This window comes from Brachyhypopomus gauderio, unplaced genomic scaffold, assembly GCF_052324685.1.
Source record: "Brachyhypopomus gauderio isolate BG-103 unplaced genomic scaffold, BGAUD_0.2 sc70, whole genome shotgun sequence".
Classification (NCBI taxonomy): Eukaryota; Metazoa; Chordata; class Actinopteri; order Gymnotiformes; family Hypopomidae; genus Brachyhypopomus; species Brachyhypopomus gauderio.
In genome coordinates this window covers 1,022,534-1,046,940 of record NW_027506891.1, presented here as the reverse complement: position 1 = coordinate 1,046,940, position 24,407 = coordinate 1,022,534, and the positions used below count along the sequence as shown (strand labels likewise).

At 45.4% G+C, this 24,407-nt stretch overlaps 1 protein-coding gene and 1 long non-coding RNA gene across 6 annotated transcripts in view; one reads left to right on the top strand and one right to left on the bottom strand.

Moving 5' to 3' along the window:
* The first annotated feature begins 696 nt into the window (after positions 1 to 696).
* LOC143491071 (uncharacterized) lies at positions 697 to 1,672 on the top strand. The gene is made up of 3 exons (XR_013125074.1): positions 697 to 773; positions 875 to 980; positions 1,560 to 1,672. It is a non-coding gene; the product is annotated as an uncharacterized LOC143491071 (long non-coding RNA).
* Positions 1,673 to 3,703: 2,031 nt separating this feature from the next.
* Positions 3,704 to 24,407, bottom strand: part of pawr (PRKC, apoptosis, WT1, regulator) — an 84,340-nt gene continuing 63,636 nt past the window's right edge. For 4 of the 5 annotated variants that reach the window (XM_076989757.1, XM_076989759.1, XM_076989758.1 and 1 more), the window contains exons 5-9: positions 21,615 to 21,649; positions 8,299 to 8,407; positions 7,080 to 7,184; positions 4,187 to 4,269; positions 3,704 to 4,022 (exon numbers count right to left, since the gene is read on the bottom strand). In XM_076989757.1, the coding sequence (XP_076845872.1) occupies positions 3,989 to 4,022; positions 4,187 to 4,269; positions 7,080 to 7,184; positions 8,299 to 8,407; positions 21,615 to 21,649 (366 nt within the window). In that variant the 3' untranslated portion in view covers positions 3,704 to 3,988. Of the gene's footprint in view, positions 4,270 to 7,079; positions 7,185 to 8,298; positions 8,408 to 21,614; positions 21,650 to 24,407 lie in introns of all 5 variants that reach the window. The other variant, XM_076989761.1, reaches the window with a different exon arrangement.

Below are 24,407 nucleotides of genomic sequence, written 5' to 3'. Positions count from 1 at the left end.
ACATTGTTAAAAGAAAGAGGCTCCATAGTGGAAAGTGCAGACCTAGCCCTGTGGAGAACCCTGTAACTAGTAGTTGTCATCATACCAAGGTTTTGGGTAACTTGTCTTGCTGATTTTAATGTGATCCTCTATTAGACAGTATTGTCAGAATGGCATTATCACTGTAGAATGGCTGGTGTGTTTTGGAAAATGAACAGTTGTGACTTGCCATTTATGCTACAGTTCACATGTTTGGTTCTGCTGTTTTCATTAAAGTACACTAATTAGCCAAAACCTCAAAACCACGTGTCAAGGGGAGAGATAGGTCAAGACAGGAAAGGAATAGTCAGGAAACATGAGTGAGCGTAAGGATCTGAGCCATTAATTGCTGTAAAGATTAATACTAGCTAATATAGCTGATTTGTGTAAACCTACAAATTTAGTTTCAGGTGAATGTGTAGAATATCATTATTTTATCACACTGTATAATGCATGACTTTGAAGGATTTCCTACTTCCAGTCAGGAAATAACGCAAGACAATTTGTGGTGTTTACTTGGATTCAAACAGTGAATGCATTGTCTTTCTCTGCATAATACAGAGACTGAAATATCTGATGAGAGGGCAGTGGCATTGACGGAGTGGTTAAAAAATAACATCCGACCCCTTAACCAAGTAGAAGAATACATGAAGCAGACAGCCATCCACAGAGCTAAGTGGATAAGGGAGCATGGGTCAAAGACAGTGGAGGAGATCGAAAGAGAGGATCCACGTCTTCTGGATACTTCAGGAAAGGTAGGATATGCAAAGTCAGAATGCACTTGATAGTAAGTCAGAATTACTGAATGTTATCTGTAATTTACTTGGAAAAGTAATTGAATTAAAATTGTCTACAGATTGCTCAGGACTTTGCCATTCTACACCCAGCCTGTGCTGGGAAGCTTGCAGAGAAGTGGATGCCTGTGTGGACTAGCAGCATTAGACCTGAGAACCTAAGAACTAGTAAGTACACTTCAGCAAATTTGGCCACTCGGTTTAGACAAAAAATCAGCTCATCACTCAGTCGACTGCCCTTATAACTGCCCTATACTAAACTAAAAAAGCGGAAAAGTCACATCATGGTGAGAAACTAGACTACTACCTCAAATTAACAGCAGTTTTAACAGTTTCTCACTTTGATGAGGTTTTTATTTTTCTGTTGGGGGTGTCACATGTCAAGCCAACTAATTGAATTAATATCGATTTGTTGTTGCAGTTGTAAACAATATCAAACGCAAATGGTAATTTAAAAAGAAATGCATCACTAAAATGTGTCACATTAAAAGCTAAGAAGCAGTAGGCCTACTGCAGTATTCAGTAGACTAACAAGTTTCTCTCTAGACTAAATTCTATGGTTGTTACATATGCAAACATTGGACCGATGTCAGCTGATGCTCAGTGTTACAATAATCAGTTTCAAATTGAAGGACAGAAAACTTAGATTAGGACATCCCTGATCAAAGTGGATTATTTCATCATGTTAGAATTAAGGTGTAAAATTAAAGTACTAATTCTATGTTTCAATTTTCATGTTTACAACAGATTGGGACCAATATGGTGGAATACGTGTCCGAGGCCACAAGACCATACCCATTTGTTTTGGCTCTAGGTGCGTACCGACATACCAATGTGCAGTATTTGTATGTACAATGCAGATTTCATGTGTCTTAATTTTTGTTTTTGACTTTTATTTATAATTATTTAGATTCTTGTTGTGCTTGCTGCTGCTGTTGTTGTTATTGAGAAATGTGCTTTATATAATAAATGTAATTATTATAATTATTGTTGGTGCTTAAAAGTGGTATTTTTTAAAGTGTAAGAATATATATGTAAAGTATGTGTTAAGGTAATGTCTAAATTATACATTTAAAAGTAATCAAAATACAACCCAAACTTGGGCTCAATTAACCCAGCATTCTAGTTAAAATAACATAGCATTTAGGTTAAATGCTTGACCCAAAATGCTGGGTCAAGTTAATAACCCAATGTGCTGGATCAATTCTACCCAATGCTGTGTTTGTCCAATATTGACCCAGCGCTGGGTTGTGAAAATAACCCAATTTGGGTCAATTTCAACCCAATGTTTTTTAGAGTGTATGGTGGTATCTGCAGTACAATAACTGTTCCTCCATATTCTAAAACTATAGCCTAACATTAAAACATTATAATAATCCAATGATTTATGTTCCTGCCTTTCTGATTATAGACTGATTCAGTAGGTTTATAGTTTTTTATGGCGTCACTTATCCCGTTATTTTTCTATATTTTATTCCTCATTCCTTGTTTATTTAAATCTGTTTAATTTGATTATGAGTGCAAGCTCTTGTATTATGTGTATCTGAAGTAGCTATGCTGCTTGCTGGCTGGATTAAATTAAAGGTCAAATCATTTTAAATAAAACTGAGAAACCACATTTTTGGCATGGATTTACAAGGCTCATTTACTAACAAATATCACTGTGCAATGTTACTTGGAAAAGTTCCTGACAGGTTCAGTAGAGAATAAATGGAAAATGAATGTCACAAAATGGTGATAATAGCTTGAAGCAAAGTTCATTATCTCAGTAGAATACACTTATTTCTGCCACTGAACAATGAGGGTGTGCTGGTGTAACAACCTTTTCTTTTTGAGTACTACATTTATACCTGGTTATGCCACATGGAACTAATAAAAGCTCTTTGGTATTTTGAAGGTGTGTGTGTGTGTGTTGTGTGTGTGTGGTGCAGTAATAAAGTCATAAAACTGAAAACTTGTCAATTGTTCTCACGTGTGTTTCACATTAAATACAAATGCACAGAGTGGTAGAGATAATCAAATTTTTATTAAATGACTTCTGTACATGCATTATTCAAAGGAATGGTGGGGTGGGGGACACGCGCACACACTCTTACCAACACACCCCATTTTCTCGTGAAGCCTTTACGCAGCATGCACTGCTAGCTTTGCTAATTCATCTTTGCATATGAAACGGAACAAAGAGGTGTAAATGAGGTGGTGGGAGACCGTGCTGCTTAAACGCAGTGCAGTGTCGACCAGCTCTCATTTTACACCACCACCTCGCTCATCTGATTACTAAAGAAGCACTGCAAAAGCCTAGGCTACATATATAAACCTTGCTAACATGAATAGCTACATCTATGATACTGCAAATATTAAACAGCTTGTAAACATCTGAATTATGCAATTGACATCAGACAAGGGATGATATTTCTCACACAAGGCCCACTAGCTCTTCAGACAATGGCAAACCTCACTGAATGTTTCATCTTCCATCAGGAGATGTCCAAGGCTTATACCACTAATGGAAATATTGTGTGATTTTAAAAGTGATTGCACTGTACATTAGGCCTACTGGCTTCCCCAGGGCTTAATACACAATACAGCTGGAGAGAGAGCTGGCATTGACAATTACCATTCAGAAGCACTAGGTGTTTGTAGTTCTCCAGAAGATGAATGGACCTAATGTGTTTGAGACACTGGTCATGTGGAGGGTATTGCACCTACTTTGGCAGAGAGAAGGGCCCATTTTCCCTTACATTTGTCATGATGACTCCATCTCCATCATACAGCCAATTTATTATTTTTTTGGTGACACAGAAAGGCTTTAGTGAGGCTCACCAGTGCAAGCAGTACATTAAGGACATTCCCACACCACTCACCCACCCCCCCACCCAAAAACCTACACCGCCACCCAAAAACCCACATCTCGACCCCACCCAAAATCCCATACATCCACACTGGTCAAAGAAATTACATGAATGTCAGGGCTCAAACCAATTGGAGGTTGAGAGGAAGACGGACATCTGATACAGCATGTACATTCAACGTTATGTTTTTTTCATCCTAGTTAATCATAATAAATCTCAATGCTCCAGTATATATACACACACATTTACATTAAATATACCGTTGAGAGAGCAGAAGGCCATGGCGCCTGGGAGCTGCAGCTCTCCTGGTTTTGCTAGTAGAACTCATACGTTTCTCACTTCACACGCAGTTCCTTTTCTAGAAAGCAAAAACCATGGTAGACAAAAAGATGGAACTGAAAAAGGAAAAGCGAGTGACAGGACGGGCCAAGCGGGCCTGGTTCTTTGGGCAACGCCACCCTGGAGGGGAGGGCTGGGGGCGTGTGCGGACATGATGGATGCATTCCGCTCGCAAGCTTCTACCTCGTCAGCTGGCCGACGACTTTCAGTAAAGTCTTGTTCTCCTGCTTCAGCTGCTCGTTCTCATCTTCAATGTCATCGAGATCCTGTAAAACATGCATAGTGAGTGACCAAAGCCCAAAGCTCAACTAATCACAAAGCTCGGCCCATTCCTGGGTTTTTCAGTATATCTGATTCAGTTCTTCAGCTATTAATCAGCTCTTCCAAGTTACAGGAGTGGAGAGAGCCAGATGATAAGGGAGTTTATAATAGCACAGAATAGATCAGTAGCTTTTAACATCCCAGCATTGATGGTGCCACAATATACTTATTTTGTGATTTAGCGGGCTTGTCTATGCCTCACTGTGATCAAGATGGTCTTGGGAAATCATATGACCAGATAGTCATATTTCTTAAATAAGTAATGAAGAAAAAGACAGCTTAGGGTCCTAAGGACTGGGACCCTAACTGGTTTTGTTTCATCGAGGCGATGACAACACAACACCACTATATTGCAAGTCAACACACTTTCGGTGACCTGAAGCACGAGCCTAGACAAGAAATCACCCTTTAGTATCCCCCAACGTTTATTCCAGTCTCAAGGAGTAGAAGTGTTTACTAAAAAGTAAAGTGTTCTGAAGTGTACTCCTGCAGTAATGAAGGTCTCTGGAGCTTCCACATACTGCCATGCTGCTTTGGAAACAGTAGGCAGACAGGGGCTCGTTCTACAACTCGATCTGTCCTTCAGCCCAGCAGGCTTGATAATACCAAATTAAACATTAGCAGCTTCAATTAGCCACAAATGAGCTGTCCTGCTGCCTCATCAAAGCTCTCTCGTGGAAGTGACAAGTCTCATTTTCTCCTTGCTCCATCAACGATGCCTCCAACCCATTGGTGCCAATGCCCCCACCGTGCCTCTCTGAGACTTCAGGAGTGGAAATAGTGGACGCAGAAGTTTCGCGTGAAAGAGTAAATGACGGGGCAGAAGTTTCGCGTGAAAGAGTAAATGACGGGGCAGAAGTTTCGCGTGAAAGAGTAAATGACGGGGCAGAAGTTTCGCGTGAAAGAGTAAATGACGGGGCAGAAGTTTCGCGTGAAAGAGTAAATGACGGGGCAGAAGTTTCGCGTGAAAGAGTAAATGACGGGGCAGAAGTTTCGCGTGAAAGAGTAAATGACGGGGCAGAAGTTTCGCGTGAAAGAGTAAATGACGGGGCAGAAGTTTCGCGTGAAAGAGTAAATGACGGGGCAGAAGTTTCACGTGAAAGAGTAAATGACGGGGCAGAAGTTTCACGTGAAAGAGTAAATGACGGGGCAGAAGTTTCACGTGAAAGACTAAATGACGGGGCAGAAGTTTCACGTGAAAGACTAAATGATAGGGCAGAGGTTTTGTGTGAAAGACTAAATGATAGGGCAGAGGTTTTGCGTGAAAGAGTAAATGATAGGGCAGAAGTTTCACGTGAAAGAGTAAATGATAGGGCAGAAGTTTCACGTGAAAGAGTAAATGATAGGGCAGAGGTTTTGCGTGAAAGACTAAATGATAGGGCAGAAGTTTCACGTGAAAGAGTAAATGATGGGGCTTGGTGGGGACCGGTGGGCACAGAGACTAATGGAGTCAGCCTGCAGTAGTTGGTGAGATGGTGCCTGACACCAGGTCATGTGACAAGTTTAAGTATGCTCTTCTTTCCTGTAGACCCTGCCGGGCTGCCAAAATCTGGTGGCCTAGAAGATATTGCTGCTCTTTTGCAGAAGGTATTGCTGTTTTCCCATGAAAAAATAGAATCCCTAAGTAATTGCAAAAATGTTTCAGTCTCTCAGTCAAAACAGATACAGATGCATTATGAACATTTTTACCCTTCTTGATAGGGTCACCAGCCTTGTGCGCTAGCTGGACTAAACATGCATCAGGAGATAGCTGACTGTATCTTTTGGCAGGGGCCTCTGAAGTGCTGTTTGCTCTGGACCGAAGAATGTTGGACAGTTTTCCACGACATGGAAGGGGGTCAGAACCTCATGCCTCCTGCTCATGCTCAAAAGGCTAAAAGCTAATCTACCACTCTGATCAGAGAGGGGCATCAGGGGGGTGGGGGTGGTTGGTGAAAGTTGGGCAACAGTCTGCAGAGTGTGTTGGGTATTGAAAAAGGGTAAAACTGAAAAAATATTACGGATATTCACTTTAACCATCCAACAATTAAGGAGATGTAATCTTATCTGGTTAAAAATGAAATGTGATTTTGATCAGCACCATCAGCCAGACTGAGCACATGGAGGGCAGAGGTTTTAGAACATCGCTAGCATGAATCCAGATCAACAACGATAGCCCAGCACATGAACAGGGGCAGATTGAGAGTGGCAGGGTCCCAGTCACCCTGAATGCCATGTCCAAACGTCATTTCCCCATCTTACAGTCAGCTTACAGTGCTGATCAAAGGCCAATCAGATCCAATTGAGCTGCAGAGAAAAGCACAGCTGCAGAGAACCATGCATCCAGATTTGCATTACAGGATGCATTACTTCACAGCTGAGAAGAACTATAATCTTCTGCTAAGTCATGACACAAATGAACATAAGGAGAATGATTGGGGAGACAGTGGTGTTGTAAATTGGTTGCTATTTCAGTTCTGCTTGAAACGAAACTGTCATGAGTGAGGGAGGCATGACCAAGAGAGCTAAGGCATACCACATCAGAAATTATCAGGGCAGATTTAGGGGATATCATCATACACAGATCATAAACAGTTCACTGCCATGGCAAAAGCAAATGTGAATATACTGTAGGCCCAAACCCTCATCTAATGGCTTACAGATCTAATAATTAAACCAACTAATCTGATCAAGAATTAAATTGAAGAATACAACATTACTTCATGATGGTGGTTTTAGGGGCACCCCTACTGGAAGCCTGACTCACGTTCCTTACCCTGTTTAACAGGTCAATCTCCTCTTTCAGTTTAACAATCAGCTCATCTTTGTCCTGGTGGGCTTTCAACAGTCTAGCATTCTCCTGCCTTTCCAGGGCCAGCTCCTGAATGAACACACACACACACACACACACACACACACACACACACACACACACACACACACACACACACACACACAGTGTTTTAGGAGTAGCACTACTACATATTTTATAAACCCAGGTGCTCACAAATCAACACGAGCGACTGCTTTAATCTTTGTTGACATTGCAGCACAATCACAGCATGATATTTCAAAACACAGCATTTCTCATAATCTATGAAGTAAACTAAAATGTGAACTATGAAATGAATTATGGTTATATGAATCTATTCATTTGTAGTTCCATAATCTAAGCAGCGTAAGATTCAAGCAGTCTGGACATGGACATCAATAGCTGCATCTTATGCCACCATGTGGGTTTCCTCTTTAAAAGCACACTGACATTTGGAATTGAATAGCGAAGGTGGTTGAACTTTGGGCATTTCATAAGAGAGATGTCTCAGAGAGAAAGGTCAAGACTGTGGAGACGTGGAGTGGGGGGGGGGGGGTCTCAAAGTTTCAGAGAGAAACACTTTATAGAAAGCTCTAGAAGGTGTTGGAGAGGACTAATTGCACTCAGTTAGAGCAGAGGACCATTCAGGGGACTTCATACTGCTGGACTTCATATCACCTCCTCCCTCGACCCTAGGAACTTAAAATAGCTTTAGTAATAATATTATTATTAATTACAGAATTATATAATAATAGCTACTGTTGTAAATTCTTGCACTTGAAAAGGTGGTGTTGGAGAGGGAATTACCCCAAACGTAATCAACCAAGCCATGTTGAATAACTCATTAGCTTCGCACCAGAACTATAAATTATAATAACTTTTTGACAGTTCCTCTCACTAGCTTACTGAAAGCCTGTGAGAAGACTGAAATCACCCTTACCTCCAGTCACCCAGCTGCCCAAGATGACAGACCCCATCACGTTAACAGCAATCAGCTGCATGGTGAATGTTTGCTCATTTGAGAGATTACTGTCATACTGCAAACTAAGTGTAGATTATTCCAATAATTTCTAGCTATTTTAGCTTCACAGTCCCAAGAAGAAAAGACTGCACATGAAGGATGTCTTTGCCCATTGACTAAATGTGGGCAAGTACGTACACACACACACACACACACACACACCTTCTCCAGCTCCTCAGTCCTTCTCTCCAGACCTGTATGTACAGCACCACCCTCACGGTTGTGGCGGGCGTGGCTCTGACGATGTCTGTTCACACCTACATCCTCCTCTCTGAAACACACACACACACACACACACACACACACACACACACACAGACTGAACATACCAATTTTATATAGGTTTAAATGCAAACATGTATTGAGAAGTTCCTAAAGCTGTTTCTAGCCGTAACTGTAGTCAAACTCAAATGTGTTTGACCAGTCACTCATTTTAATGCATCAAAAAAAATCTCACACACACACACACTTAAGGCAGTGTGCATTCAAAACTGCCATATAACCATATACCAACAATGCATAACAAAGCACTAATGGTAGCTAATGTACCTGCCTACACAGAAAAACAACTTCAGTGGGGAAAAAAAATTCTATTTTTGCATACTAGAACAAGCAGAAAAAAAACAACAATGGAAACGACATTTTCGATCCGTGGCTTTCTGTCAGTACTCCACATCCCTAATGGAGTGCTCAAAGTAGGGCTGCACGATATATTGGTTCAGCATGGTCATCACAATGTGCGCATGCGCAATAGTCACTTCGCAGGACGTGCGATGTTATTTAAGGCAATGAGTAACACTGCGTGCACAGTGAAGCATCCAGTCATTATTAACAGCCAACCCCTGAAGCGGCCCCTCCCCCACTTCACGTTCAAAATGACTGAGGAACAGAGGGAAAAGACAGAAAGACAAGATTTAATTGCACAAAGGAAATCAACGTCAGATACTATTTTGGCTACCGAAAGGATGACGTTGACCAAAAAATAATTTGGCAACATTGTCTTGCAGTTGTTGCCACAACACGAGACAACACGACTAATTTGTTTGATCATCTAAATCGCCACCACAAAGCTCTGCATGACCAGTACAAAGCCAGATCTGGATGCTATCCAAAACTGTTTTAGATGAATGAATGAATGAATGAATGTTCGATTTATATAGCGCCTTTCTGAATACCCAAGGCGCTTTACAATTTAACACAGGTACAAGTCACAGACAACCAATCACACACACACACCAGCAAGAAGCGGCAGCCAATTGCGCACAGCGTACTCTCTACCGGGATCCACAGCCCCCTGGGGGACTGAATGGGGTGCAGGAAGGGGAGAGAGGACAGACCCTAGTGACAGAGCACCATCCACCACTGGGCACACAAGCATACACACACACAGACAGTATTTTCTATTGAACAGAGAGACACAGACACACACTCATGGAGAATTTGTCAGGGACTGCCAATTTACCTAACCTCCATGTTTTTTGGACTGTGGGAGGAAACCGGAGATCCCGGAGGAAACCCACGCAGACACGGGGAGAACATGGAAACTCCACTCAGATAGGGACTTGAACCCAAGACCCCAGTGCTGAGAGGCAAACGTGCTAACCACCAAACCACTGTAGATGCCTTTGCTAGTGTCACACCATTTGAGCGAGGTTCCAAACGACGCACTGATGCAAAGATATGGTACCAATGAACACAGTTACCAAAGAGGGATTTTTTAAAAATTATGCAGACACTTGATTAGCGGTATGAGATACCGTCACGCACATGTTTTTCTCAAACTGGCCTCCCAGAGATGTACGAGAAGAGCAAGACAAGTTGAAGCGGAGCTGTTGCACGTGTAGCCTACCATTATGCAGCTACGACAGACACGTGTACCATTATGCAGCTACGACAGACACGTGTACCATTATGCAGCTACGACAGACACGTGTACCATTATGCAGCTACGACAGACACGTGTACCAATATGCAGCTACGACAGACACGTGTACCATTATGCAGCTACGACAGACACGTGTACCATTATGCAGCTACGACAGACACGTGGTCCATTATGCAGCTACGACAGGCATGTGGTCCATTATGCAGCTACGACAGGCATGTGGTCCATTATGCAGCTACGACAGACACGTGGTCCAGCCGGACGATGGACCCATACAAGTCTGACCGTCCACTTCATTACTGAGGATTTCCAGCAGAAAAGCCGCTGTTTGCAAACAACATTTTTCCCGGAGGATCATACAAGTGAGAACATCTCAACGGGGATGAAAGAAGCAGTGGCTGCTTGGAGCCTTGATGAGGGACGTCAAGTCTGCATTACAACAGACAACACAGCCAATATGGTCAAGGCAGCCACCCTGAACAAGTGGACCAGGCTGCAGTGGTTTGGGCACAGACTGCATCTTGCTGTTGGTAAGTTATGACTATGTTAAGGTATAAAACATTATAATAAATATTTTGGCCGCAGTTCAGCTCTGCATGTTGAGTGTACTTAACTCCTCAACTACCGACATCAACACTTAACGTTTTGTGTAATAACGGTTAAACTTTAGTATTAGCGAAGTTGGTCAACCTTGCTAACGCTAACGTTACTAGCGAGCGTCTGATACAGACTGTAGGGTGTATGATGTTTCTTGCGATTAATCTACAAATGTATATCCTGAAAGCCCCTTTAAAATCCACAGAGATCCATAAATTAATAATAATAATAATGATAATAATAATAATAATACTGGTTCAAAGCCAAGAATTAATTAGTATGTTGTGCTGTCTTTTCCCTTAGAAAATGCAGTCAAAAATTAAGGCAGCATCAACTGGTGTCTGCAAAAAGCTGGTGTGTCACTTTTCTCACAGCTGGAAGGCGGGAGTTGCTCTTGAAAAGCTCAAAAGGAACTGAATCTACCATCACATTCCATCATATCAGAGTGCCAAACAAGATGGGGTTCTAGACAGATGATAATGAGCAGTATACGAGAGCAGCAGGTTTTAACACTGGTCCTGTCTGCAGAAAAGTAGGTACAGCATCTAATTCCAAGACATAGATGTCCTGGGATTTCTAAGACTCTGGGCTCACTGGTGGACTTCACGGATGCCCTTTCAGGCGACGACTATGCAAGTGTCTCCTATGTGAAGCCAGTTCTTCATCTCTAACACTAACACTGCAAAGGCAAGAGGAAGACAGACATGACAGAAAGAAGCTGAAGAGTGAGATTTTGGACTACCTCAATGGGAAATATGAAGATGAAGCTACTCAGGAGCTGACTTTGGGCTTCTTCTTTGGAACCTCGGTTCAAGATGGAATTCATCAGTGCAGACAACAAGCCCAAAGTCAAGGCTCAACTGACATCAGAGATGCTGGAACGTCAGGAGACTTCAAGCTCCAGTTAATAAGCATAAGTTATTATCTCATTTACTTTTTTTCCATTTGTTGGGTCATCTACTTTTCTTAATTTTTGGTCAACTCTGGTGAAAAGCTGCATTGTTTAATATCGCAATATATATTGCAGAAAACAAAAATATCGCAATGTCAGATTTTTCCAATATCGTGCAGCCCTAGCTCATAGAATGTAAAAGACCGAGTGAATGAAGAAATTAATTAGGGGGAAAATGGTTCTCCATCTCCCACAGACACTATTGCTTACTCTTCTCTCACACACATTCTTCTTCTCTCTCTCTCTCTCTCTCCCTCCCTCCCTCCCTCCCTCCCACACACACACACACACACACACACACACACACACACACACACACACACACACACACACACACACACACACACACACACTTCTACACATGCTCTCTCCCTCCCTCACAAGGACTGACTAAGCTACTGCTAGGTACATGAGGGATATCCTGAGCTTATGTGAAAGTCCAGACCAGAGCTCATCATTTACCCCATCAGTACCAGCTTCCTGTACCCACATCTTCTAAAGATCTGCCGCTCACTCTAGACCCCTAGGGGCCTAATAAGGTTGTGTGTTGCTAGATTGTAAATCGTACAGTGATGCAGTCAAGGTCACACTTATATTCAAGCACATCTGAAGCCACCAGAAACGCTGGGCAGTGTGACATGAATGATGAGAACAGCAGAGTCATAGTCAACATGAGCCAGTGTGACAGGATACTCAGGAGACACTCCCTCTTCAATAAGACAACAAACTGGTATAGGAGAAAAACAAGTGCATTTGGAAAATCTCTCTCTCACACACACACACACACACACACACACACACACACACACACAAAATGCATATCATGGCATTATGTCATACTGGGATTCACTATGACCTTCACTGGCAACAGCCAAGCATGTAACGTGCTAAATAAGATGTAAAACTCGTTACTAACTCAAAGTTGAATGATATTCATCAGTTGATGTGTTCCGATTAGTTTATTGGGGAGGGGTCCCTTTTCCATGTCTGGTCATGGAGGACTACCGATGTATGACTGCTAATGGTGTTAAATCGTCGCATGATCAGGACCAGGGTAAGAGGTGGAGAGGGGCCTTCTCAGCCAGCAGGTCTAAGATGACTCTTCCCACTCACACCAGAGAGCCGTGTGCCTCATGCATCCGTGTTGGATAAAGAGCTCAGATAGCTATTGTGTTCATTTAGCTCAACCAATGGGCTTTGGGGTTCCATGTAATGTGCACATTAGAGTTGAATCGTTGTACCAATTTGTAGGGTTAGTCATTTCCATGTGGACCAGAGGCGAGTTTAAAAGATGGTGCAGCTATCAAACATGCAGCTCTCTCTCCCTCCCTCCCTCGCTCCCTCGTGTGTGTGTGTGTGTGTGTGTGTGTGTGTGTGTAGGCATGCACCTGAACATTAGTGAAAGAATGGGTCGCTCTCAGGAGCTCAGTGAAATCCAGCGTAGAACTGTGATAGGATGCCACCTGTGCAACAAATCCAGTTGTGAAATTTTCGTCAACTGTCAGCTGCATTTTAAGCAAATGGAGGTGTTTGGGAACGACAGCAACTCAGCCATGAAGTGGTAGGACACGTAAACTGACAGAGCGGGGTCAGCGGATGCTGAAGCACAAAGTGTGAAGAGGTCGCCAACTTTTCTGCAGAGTCAATCACTACAGACATCCAAACTTCATGTGGCCTTCAGATTAACTCAAGAACAGTGGAGATAGCTTCATGGAATGGGTTTACATGGATGAGCAACTTCATCCAAGCCAAACATCAACAAGTGTGACGCAAAGCGTCAGATGCAGTGGTGTAAAGCACACCGCCACTGGACTCTAGAGCAGTGGAGGTGTGTTCTCTGGAGTGATGAATCACGCTTCTTCATCAGACAATCTGATGGATGAGTCTGGGTTTGGCAGTTGCCAGGAGACTGCATTGTCTGACTGCATTGTGCCAAGTGCAAAGTGGGGGGGGGATTATTATAGTGTGTGGTTGTTTTTCAGGAGCTCTGCTTGGCCCCTTAGTTCCAGTGAAAGGAACTCTGAATGCCTCAGCATACCAAGACATGGCCTGAAAGCCAGACATTCTCATCCAACATCAGTATGTGACCTCAAAGATCCCCATAAAGGGAGCTAAAGCTGTTCTAGCTGCAAAGGGTGGACACATACATACATACATACACATACATATATATACTGCTCAAAAAAAATAAAGGGAACACTTAAACAACACAATATAACTCCAAGTCAACCACACTTCTGTGAAACCAACCTGTTCAGTTAGGAAGCAACACTAATTGTGAATCAATTTCACCTGCTGTTGTGCAAATGGAATAGATAACAGGCATGACAGTTACCACAGATCAGAGCACAGTAACACGCATGACAGTTACCACAGATCAGAGCACAGTAACACGCATGACAGTTACCACAGATCAGACCACAGTAACGCGCATCACAGTTACCACAGATCAGACCACAGTAACGCGCATCACAGTTACCACAGATCAGACCACAGTAACGCGCATCACAGTTACCACAGATCAGACCACAGTAACGCGCATCAGTTACCACACATCAGACCACAGTAACACGCATCACAGTTACCACAGATCAGACCACAGTAACACGCATCACAGTTACCACAGATCAGACCACAGTAACACGCATCACAGTTACCACAGATCAGACCACAGTAACACGCATCACAGTTACCACAGATCTTTCAGTTATCAGAGAGGGCAAAGTTGCCCCACAGCAGAGACTCTGCTGTGATTTCATCAGGGTCAGTCCTGCTTCAGCCTAACCAGTTGTGTAGGGAGGAGAGTCTTAGCTGGGCTGTCCAGAGGCTCCTCTTATTTGTTCTTAAACCCCATGTTGTTTATGTTTATATTCTTGTTTAAGTTCTCTCTTCAGCCAGGGGACAAGTCCCACAAACAAAACCTGAAAAGCTCCCTGGGCCGGCCGGCAGAGTGCGCCCTCTGGGTGGCTAATATCTGTGTCCGATGCACTCCCACACTCTGTCCTTTTAATGTTTAAAAAGCAATTCCCAGACAAATAGCTGTCGCCCAGCAGACTGGGGGCAAAGGAGAGAGGGGGTGGGCAGGGGAGGGCGGTCAGGCAGATGGGTCGACAGGAGCCCCGTGCTGCACCGCTTTGATGAGATGGTGGAGCTGGTGGAGCTGGTGGGGTAGGTGGGGCAGGTGGAGCTGGTGGGGTAGGTGGAGCTGGTGGGGCAGGTGGAGCTGGTGGGGCAGGTGGGGTAGGTGGAGCTGGTGGGGTAGGTGGGGTAGGTGGAGCTGGTGGGCTAGGTGGGGCAGGTGGAGCTGGTGGGGTAGGTGGAGCTGGTGGGGTAGGTGGAGCTGGTGGAGCAGGTGGGGCAGGTGGGCTAGGTGGGGCTGGTGGGCTAGGTGGGGTTGGTGGGGCTGGTGGGGCAGGTGGGCTAGGTGGGGTTGGTGGAGCTGGTGGAGCTGGTGGGGTTGGTGGGGCAGGTGGAGCTGGTGGGGCAGGTGGAGCTGGTGGGGTAGGTGGAGCTGGTGGAGCAGGTGGGCTAGGTGGGGCTGGTGGGCTAGGTGGGGTTGGTGGGGCAGGTGGAGCTGGTGGGGCAGGTGGGCCTGGTAGGCTAGGTGGGGTTGGTGGAGCTGGTGGGGCAGGTGGGGCTGGTGGAGCTGGTGGGGCAGGTGGAGCTGGTGGGGCAGGTGGGGCAGGTGGAGCTGGTACACACACATATGGGGTGGGGCAATGGCTCTGTGAAAACAAGAGTAAAATAATAATTTTCAAGCAGGTTTAAAGACTGACGGGTGCCGAAGTGAGAGTGTGAATTTGGTGTGGAGGTGACAAAAAAAAAAATCTTCGTAGACACTGAAGCCGATACAAACGATCACACAAACGGTTTGTTCTCTGGAATCAATTATTACAATTTCCTTCATAGTAATGTATTATTTACAGTAATAAACACTCAATACATTATAATTACACATGGTCTAATTACAAACAGCAGGCTTCATCTAACACACCAATAAATCATAAAGCTTTTTTTTCTTTTTTTCTTTTTGCAGTGTCCCATGTCCTGAATTTCCCCTGAATTACAGTGATTAATGTGTAACACACAGATCCACTGATTACGTTTTGATTCCACACAGTGCAGAGGGGCGTGAGCTGCTCTCTCCCACACCAACTCCATTACATTCAGGGATAAAGGACCTTTGAACTGTGATACAGGACTCATCAGTGCAAACACTGGAGATATACCAGTGCCCGGCTCTCTTCCCAGATCGGTGGTGGTGGTGGTAGCCATTAAGGACGGACAGATCTCTGGGTCACATGACAGATCTCTGGGTCACATGACTGGGATAAATATCCTGCCCACACTACCTGCTGATTCGCCTGGTTACTCACATCCTTCATTTACGACAGCACATTAACCAAAATTACATTCACTACCAGCACCTGGTGGAAACTGGATCCATAAGCATGTGGGCAGTCAGGAACAGGCAGTAAATATGCAGTGCTGCTCCAGACTTTTGGACCTGCACAGAACTTATGGCTGCAGAAAAAAAACTGATTCTTGACTAGTTCCCCTTGTAAGGTGTGGGGTTCAGGGGGCCCCAGACGTTGAGATTTCTGGTAATCTGAGATGTTGATGCCGTCATCCAGCTGTGTCATGGCATCACTCTATTTGTGACAATGACTTGACTGTAAAGCAATGTCTCAGTGAGCCCTCATGCCTGTAGTCACCTCTGAACACCTCCCTTTAGTTATGCTGCTATAGATTAGCCTGCTGGAGCCACATGCTCATCACTGGCACGTGAGCTATGTACATTTAAATCAATGGTGGTTTAAATTCATGTCCACTCAGTCTGTATTTCTATCTTCTTGCATGCCTCCACCCAAGACGATTGGATACAGGCACCTGCAGGCACCTGGGAGATGGTCTGGCTTGCCGGTGGATGTACTGATGCCGGGGTTGGATGAGCCGTTGCCACAGAGGGTCGTGCTGATGCTGGCCTGCCTGAGGCCCACCGCCTGCACCGAGGGGACTGAAGCTGCTTGGCTGGGGAACAGGAGTCTTGACTTGCTGTGGAACTTTGGAACCAACCTGCGACCACGGACTTGTGCTAACGGGCCGCCCAATGGAGGATGGGTTCCCTTTCGAGTCTTGGTCCTCCCGAGGTTTCTTCCTAATCCCCACCACCATAGGGAGTTTTTCCTCGCCACTGTCGCCTTTGGCTTACTCATTAGGGATCTGGACCCATACGATTGTAAAGCTGCTTTGTGACAACATGTGTTGTAAAAAGAGCTATATAAATAAATTTGACTTGACTTGTTCATTATCCACATAATTAACAGGAATTATATTTCTATTACATTTTTCTCTTCACCATTTTGTTTTTTATTAGTTTTATATGCATTTGATTAGGGATGCACCGAAAATTCGGCCACCGAAAATTTTCGGGCCGAAATGGCTTAAATTTGCATTTTCGGTTTTCAGCCGAAATACTTTCATCACCGAAACAACACGGCCGAAACAATGTGTTGTGATGACGCAAGCAAAAATCGCCTGCACGTGTTTATTTGGATAAAGCTAGCAAAAAAGTTTTCCAGTGATGGCGCCAAGGCAAAGGACATTACACCAAAAATTATGGAACTCGTTGCCTTAGACGATCAGCCGTTCTCTGTCGTAGAGGATGTGGGATTTCGTAGGCTAATACAGAACATTGAGCCCCGTTATGTTTTGCCGAGCAGACGACATTTCTCAGAAGCGTTTACCTGAGCTGTTTAATGTTGTTGCAACTCACGTCACGTTTTTATGAGAGAATTTATATTTATCTTTCATGTCAGTCAGTTATAATTAAATTTAACGTATAAAATACATATATTTATCCTCTCAGATAAAAACGGTCTGGAAGCGAGTTAAATTTAATTAGTGGTCGGCCATTGTCAGCGTTATCGCCGTTAACGGCCCACCACTAATTTTATTTTATAATATGCATTACTGTAATGTCAGTGCTAAATACATATTTTCAAATCAAATTTTGTAGTTGATTTATTCTTTGAATAGCAATGCTTTGATTTTAGTGAGGTTAGCCATAAATCCAATGTTACTAATAATTGGCATAATGTATTTCGGTGTTTCGGTTTTCGGCCTTGGTTTTCTCATTTTCGGTTTCGGCTAAGAATTTTCATTTCGGTGCATCCCTACATTTGATTTAATTTTAATGGTTATTAATTTAAAGTAAATTTCATCATACTGATGTCCCCCCACTACTGTACTGATGTCCACACCACACTAGTTCCCCCACTACTGTACTGATGTCCACGCCACACTAGTTCCCCCACTACTGTACAGATGTCCACGCCACACTAGTTCCCCCACTACTGCACTGATGTCCACACTAGTTCCCCCACTACTGCACTGATGTCCACACTAGTTCCCCCACTACTGTACTGATGTCCACACTAGTTCCCCCACTACTGTACTGATGTCCACGCCACACTAGTTCCCCCACTACTGTACTGATGTCCACGCCACACTAGTTCCCCCACTACTGTACTGATGTCCACGCCACACTAGTTCCCCCACTACTGTACTGATGTCCACGCCACACTAGTTCCCCCACTACTGTACTGATGTCCACGCCACACTAGTTCCCCCACTACTCTACTGATGTCCACGCCACACTAGTTCCCCCACTACTCTACTGATGTCCACGCCACACTAGTTCCCCCACTACTGCACTGATGTCCACGCCACACTAGTTCCCCCACTACTGCACTGATGTCCACACTAGTTCCCCCACTACTGCACTGATGTCCACACTAGTTCCCCCACTACTGTACTGATGTCCACACTAGTTCCCCCACTACTGTACTGATGTCCACACTAGTTCCCCCACTACTGTACTGATGTCCACGCCACACTAGTTCCCCCACTACTGTACTGATGTCCACGCCACACTAGTTCCCCCACTACTGTACTGATGTCCACGCCACACTAGTTCCCCCACTACTGTACTGATGTCCACGCCACACTAGTTCCCCCACTACTGTACTGATGTCCACGCCACACTAGTTCCCCCACTACTGCACTGATGTCCACACTAGTTCCCCCACTACTGCACTGATGTCCACACTAGTTCCCCCACTACTGCACTGATGTCCACACTAGTTCCCCCACTACTGTACTGATGTCCACACTAGTTCCCCCACTACTGTACTGATGTCCACACTAGTTCCCCCACTACTGTACTGATGTCCACACTAGTTCCCCCACTACTGCACTGATGTCCACACCACACTAGTTCCCCCACTACTGCACTGATGTCCACACCACACTAGTTCCCCCACTACTGTACTGATGTCCACACCAGCTCCCCCACTACTGTACTGATGTCCACACCACACTAGTTCCCCCACTACTGTACTGATGTCCACACCACACTAGTTCCCCCACTACTGCACTGATGTCCACACTAGTTTCCAAACTAGTTCCCCCACTACTGCACTGATGTCCACACTAGTTCCCCCACTACTGCACTGATGTCCACACCACTCTAGTTCCCCCACTACTGTACTGATGTCCACACCACTCTAGTTCCCCCACTACTGTACTGATGTCCACACCACACTAGTTCCCCCACTACTGCACTGATGTCCACACCACACTAGTTCCCCCACTACTGCACTGATGTCCACACCACACTAGTTCCCCCACTACTGTACTGATGTCCACACTAGTTCCCCCACTACTGCACTGATGTCCACACCACACTAGTTCCCCCACTACTGCACTGATGTCCACACCACACTAGTTCCCCCACTACTGTACTGATGTCCACACCAGCTCCCCCACTACTGTACTGATGTCCACACCACACTAGTTCCCCCACTACTGTACTGATGTCCACACCACACTAGTTCCCCCACTACTGCACTGATGTCCACACTAGTTTCCAAACTAGTTCCCCCACTACTGCACTGATGTCCACACTAGTTCCCCCACTACTGCACTGATGTCCACACCACTCTAGTTCCCCCACTACTGTACTGATGTCCACACCACTCTAGTTCCCCCACTACTGTACTGATGTCCACACCACACTAGTTCCCCCACTACTGCACTGATGTCCACACCACTCTAGTTCCCCCACTACTGTACTGATGTCCACACCACTCTAGTTCCCCCACTACTGTACTAATGTCCACACCACTCTAGTTCCCCCACTACTGTACTGATGTCCACACCACACTAGTTCCCCCACTACTGTACTGATGTCCACACCACTCTAGTTCCCCCACTACTGTACTGATGTCCACACCACACTAGTTCCCCCACTACTGTACTGATGTCCACGCCACACTAGTTCCCCCACTACTGTACTGATGTCCACGCCACACTAGTTCCCCCACTACTGTACTGATGTCCACGCCACACTAGTTCCCCCACTACTGCACTGATGTCCACACCACACTAGTTCCCCCACTACTGTACTGATGTCCACACTAGTTCCCCCACTACTGTACTAATGTCCACACCACTCTAGTTCCCCCACTACTGTACTGATGTCCACACCACACTAGTTCCCCCACTACTGCACTGATGTCCACACCACTCTAGTTCCCCCACTACTGTACTGATGTCCACGCCACACTAGTTCCCCCACTACTGTACTGATGTCCACACCACACTAGTTCCCCCACTACTGCACTGATGTCCACACCACTCTAGTTCCCCCACTACTCTACTGATGTCCACACCACACTAGTTCCCCCACTACTGTACTGATGTCCACACCACACTAGTTCCCCCACTACTGTACTGATGTCCACACCACACTAGTTCCCCCACTACTGCACTGATGTCCACACCACTCTAGTTCCCCCACTACTGTACTGATGTCCACACCACTCTAGTTCCCCCCCACTACTGCACTGATGTCCACACCACTCTAGTTCCCCCACTACTGTACTGATGTCCACACCACACTAGTTCCCCCACTACTGTACTAATGTCCACACCACTCTAGTTCCCCCACTACTGTACTGATGTCCACACCACACTAGTTCCCCCACTACTGTACTGATGTCCACACCACTCTAGTTCCCCCACTACTGTACTGATGTCCACACCACACTAGTTCCCCCACTACTGTACTGATGTCCACGCCACACTAGTTCCCCCACTACTGTACTGATGTCCACGCCACACTAGTTCCCCCACTACTGTACTGATGTCCACACCACACTAGTTCCCCCACTACTGTACTGATGTCCACGCCACACTAGTTCCCCCACTACTGTACTGATGTCCACACCACACTAGTTCCCCCACTACTGTACTGATGTCCACGCCACACTAGTTCCCCCACTACTGTACTGATGTCCACGCCACACTAGTTCCCCCACTACTGTACTGATGTCCACGCCACACTAGTTCCCCCACTACTGTACTGATGTCCACGCCACACTAGTTCCCCCACTACTGCACTGATGTCCACACCACACTAGTTCCCCCACTACTGTACTGATGTCCACACTAGTTCCCCCACTACTGTACTGATGTCCACGCCACACTAGTTCCCCCACTACTGTACTGATGTCCACACCACACTAGTTCCCCCACTACTGTACTGATGTCCACAGCATACGATCATACTACATACATTATTTCCCTGCTCATATCAATCCTCATGCTACTGACTCACCACTGCCCATATCAATACAGAGAGAGAGAGCAGACGAGAGAGAGAGGCGCGAGAGAGAGAGAGAGAGAGAGAGAGCCCACGGGTGTCATGCCATCATTCCAGAAAGCTCAAATTGAGCTGGAACAAACAGAAAATTGAGCTGTTTAGACAACAGAATGCTTTTTTCCATAGTTTTCTGAGGCTGCTTCTGAAAAGAAATTTGTCAGGTTTTGAACCTTTAAAAGATCACATAATCCATGTATAAAGGGATATTAGCTGTTTTTGAACCATAAAAAGATCACAATCCATGGATAAAGCAAAGGTTTTCTTTCATTGTCCAAGTATAAGGAGAATGCCTTGAACAGATGAAGGTTTGCGCTCACCCCTTGTGACGACCACTGCCCGATCTGGGAGTCTCCTGTGGGGATAGAGAGCAAAAAGACAAACTAAACAAGAGCAACACTAAAAGACTTCAAAATAGTCAGAACCCACTTTTCATTTTTTTATTTTATTTTTTGCTAAGCTGAACACACCTGCATCCACGCACCTACACACACACGCTTTACAGTAATTTGTATTGTTGTTAAATCAGGGTATCTGCACATTTTAAAATCTCAACTTCAATGACTTTTAAGACCTTTTTAATACCTCTGACAAGAAAAAAATAATACCAGGGTTGCCAACTTTACAAGATCGCCTGGAGTGAGATTTGGAGGGGGTGGCGAGTGTAAATTATTGACGGGGGGGGGGGGGGGGGGGGGGGTGGTGTGCACGACCTCACGCGTCATTGTCGACACGCGGAACCTCGTCATGTATAAACCAGCTTGACGCGGCTCAGGGATTACGGCACATGCAGCGCCGTGCACAGGGCCCTAGTGCCTGTACATTTACATTGTAATGGTCCAATGAAGGTCATTTAAAAACCAGGACATTTCCTCACAGGACGTGAAATACGTCCCGGGAAATACGGACGTTTGGTCGCCCTACCACAGTAGACAAATCATTTTTGGCACTTACAGTTAAAATGCAGTTAGCAGCGAATGACTCGATATGCATATTACTATTACGAGTGCTATCATATCGCTTGTGTTTTTCAGATTTCATATGAGAATCCAGCGCTTTACAGCCCATTGTACCGGCAAGTTCATATCGCGCCTCATACGAATCATTGGAAGGCTTTCAGCCAGCCACAATATGTTTTCATCCTCCAGTCACTTCACTGAATGGACATTTACCCATGTTTGCATCCTTGTATTGTTGTTCCCCGCCGCACCCCTCAAATAAGAAAAGCAGCTTGCTAGGCAGCTAAAGCATCGTCTGCTGTTTCCACCACTGTTTCCATTATTGTGGGATATACATCAGTAAAATGAAACAGAAAAACTAGGCAACACACTTACTTAATGCCTCCCCTCCTAAAATTCCAGACATTTTAAGACATTTTTAGACCTTGAATATGTAAAACTAAATTTAAGACATTAAGACTTTTTAAGGACCCGCGGGTCCCCTGTAAATATTTCAGCTGCTTCATCCTTCGTCTTTCGGATGCGCTGAGAAAGACTGTGTTCACAAATGGCACTAAATGGAGCCCTGCGATTCTTCAGAATGTAGACACCCTTCAACAGAGGCCTCCCTGCCCCACCGAGCCTAGGGCTCACTCACTCTCAGCCTTTAGGAACGCAAGACGGATGGAGCCTTCAGTGGAACGGGCTCCTCAAAAGCCCTTGGAAGTGGACGGGGGCCTGGTGGGACTGACCCAGAGCAGTTGCGGCAAAAATGTGTGGCTCATTCTCGGCAGACTTTGTGACAGACAAATGAAAGTGCTCCTTCTTTTGGTCCTGGCAGACAGAGGCTTCCGCACAAGAGTTTAATCCTGGCGCTCCCAGCTGGAGGCCTTTTGAGGCGCTGGTTCTGAAGCACTGCATTTGTTGTTCAGGCAGACCAGACAGGACTTGCTGTTTCAGAGGCGTGAGTAACGCAGTCTGTTTTCCTCGCTCTTTCCTGCACGGCTAGACGTTTCAGATAGTTCAGTAATAGCTTTAGGCCACAGCCATCGACTCCTGCACACAAATAACGGAAGAGCTTTGCAGCTCGGGCAGATCCAGCTCAATCGTGTGTGGAGAGCAGCGTTTATGATGGTATTACCCAAATCTGGAACGTCTTTGACACCAGTGGAACGAGTGAAGAGGAGCCCCCGATTCCTGGCCACAGCTGCGCATATAAAGTGCTTAAATGGGCCACAGCTGCACATATAAAGGGGCACCAATCAGCTATACGATGACCTACTGGAAAGCTCGACGGTTCATGTGTTTTTAGCGACCAAGACTGAGATACTCGAAAAATGCTCTACTAGTGCTTATTAGCCGTTCTCTGGAGCGCAAGCCGTTCAGATGTAGCGAGTGAGTGTGTGCACCCAAGCGTAGGGCAGCTGAAGGGTTAAGGCGGAGCAGGTGGAGGTGTGGGCAGAGGAGTAGAATGGGCATCCAGGTGGAGCTGCTCACTTGGTCACGCATTAGCTCTGCTGACAGCACTGCACGATGTTCAGCACTTAGAACCTCCGCACAGGCATGGTGAAGAGTGCAGCCACCATCTCACCCAGAGCCAGGAGAGAAACACAGACAGCAGGCCCCTGGAAAACAACCCCCATCGGCTCCAGCCGGGAGGCCTCCACCGTGCCTCACGCAATGGTCGGGTTGAAGGCGGCGGACTGATGGTGGTCACCCTCGGCTTAGGACTTCTGTGGTTGCTGAAGTCATTACGTGTTGGTGGCCATAATGCTCTTGGAATCCGAAATGTCACAAATTGGTTTAAATAATCTCGCCGCCTCTCCTGATCGTTTAGATTGTTTGGTTCACAGCCAGTGAAGTCAGCCAAGGGCTAGAGTCAAGGCATTTAAATTTCAAGAGGATAAACCTCTTTAATTTCGAGAGGATCAGGTAGGTGTGTGTGTGTGTGTGCGTTCCAGTGTATTATTCATGGCAAACCTCCTCTCATAAATAATATGCACATATGCTCTTCTCATATATCATATTCCCTTCATAGGTGTTTGTGATCTGCCAGCCTTTGTGATTCTGACAGCCCATTAAAATGTTAAAAATCCCAGCAGGTAAACGCCTAATGTGAGACCAACAATAGACCTGCTCAGGTGTTCCAGAGCTCTGCCAAACGTCCTGCCCTGA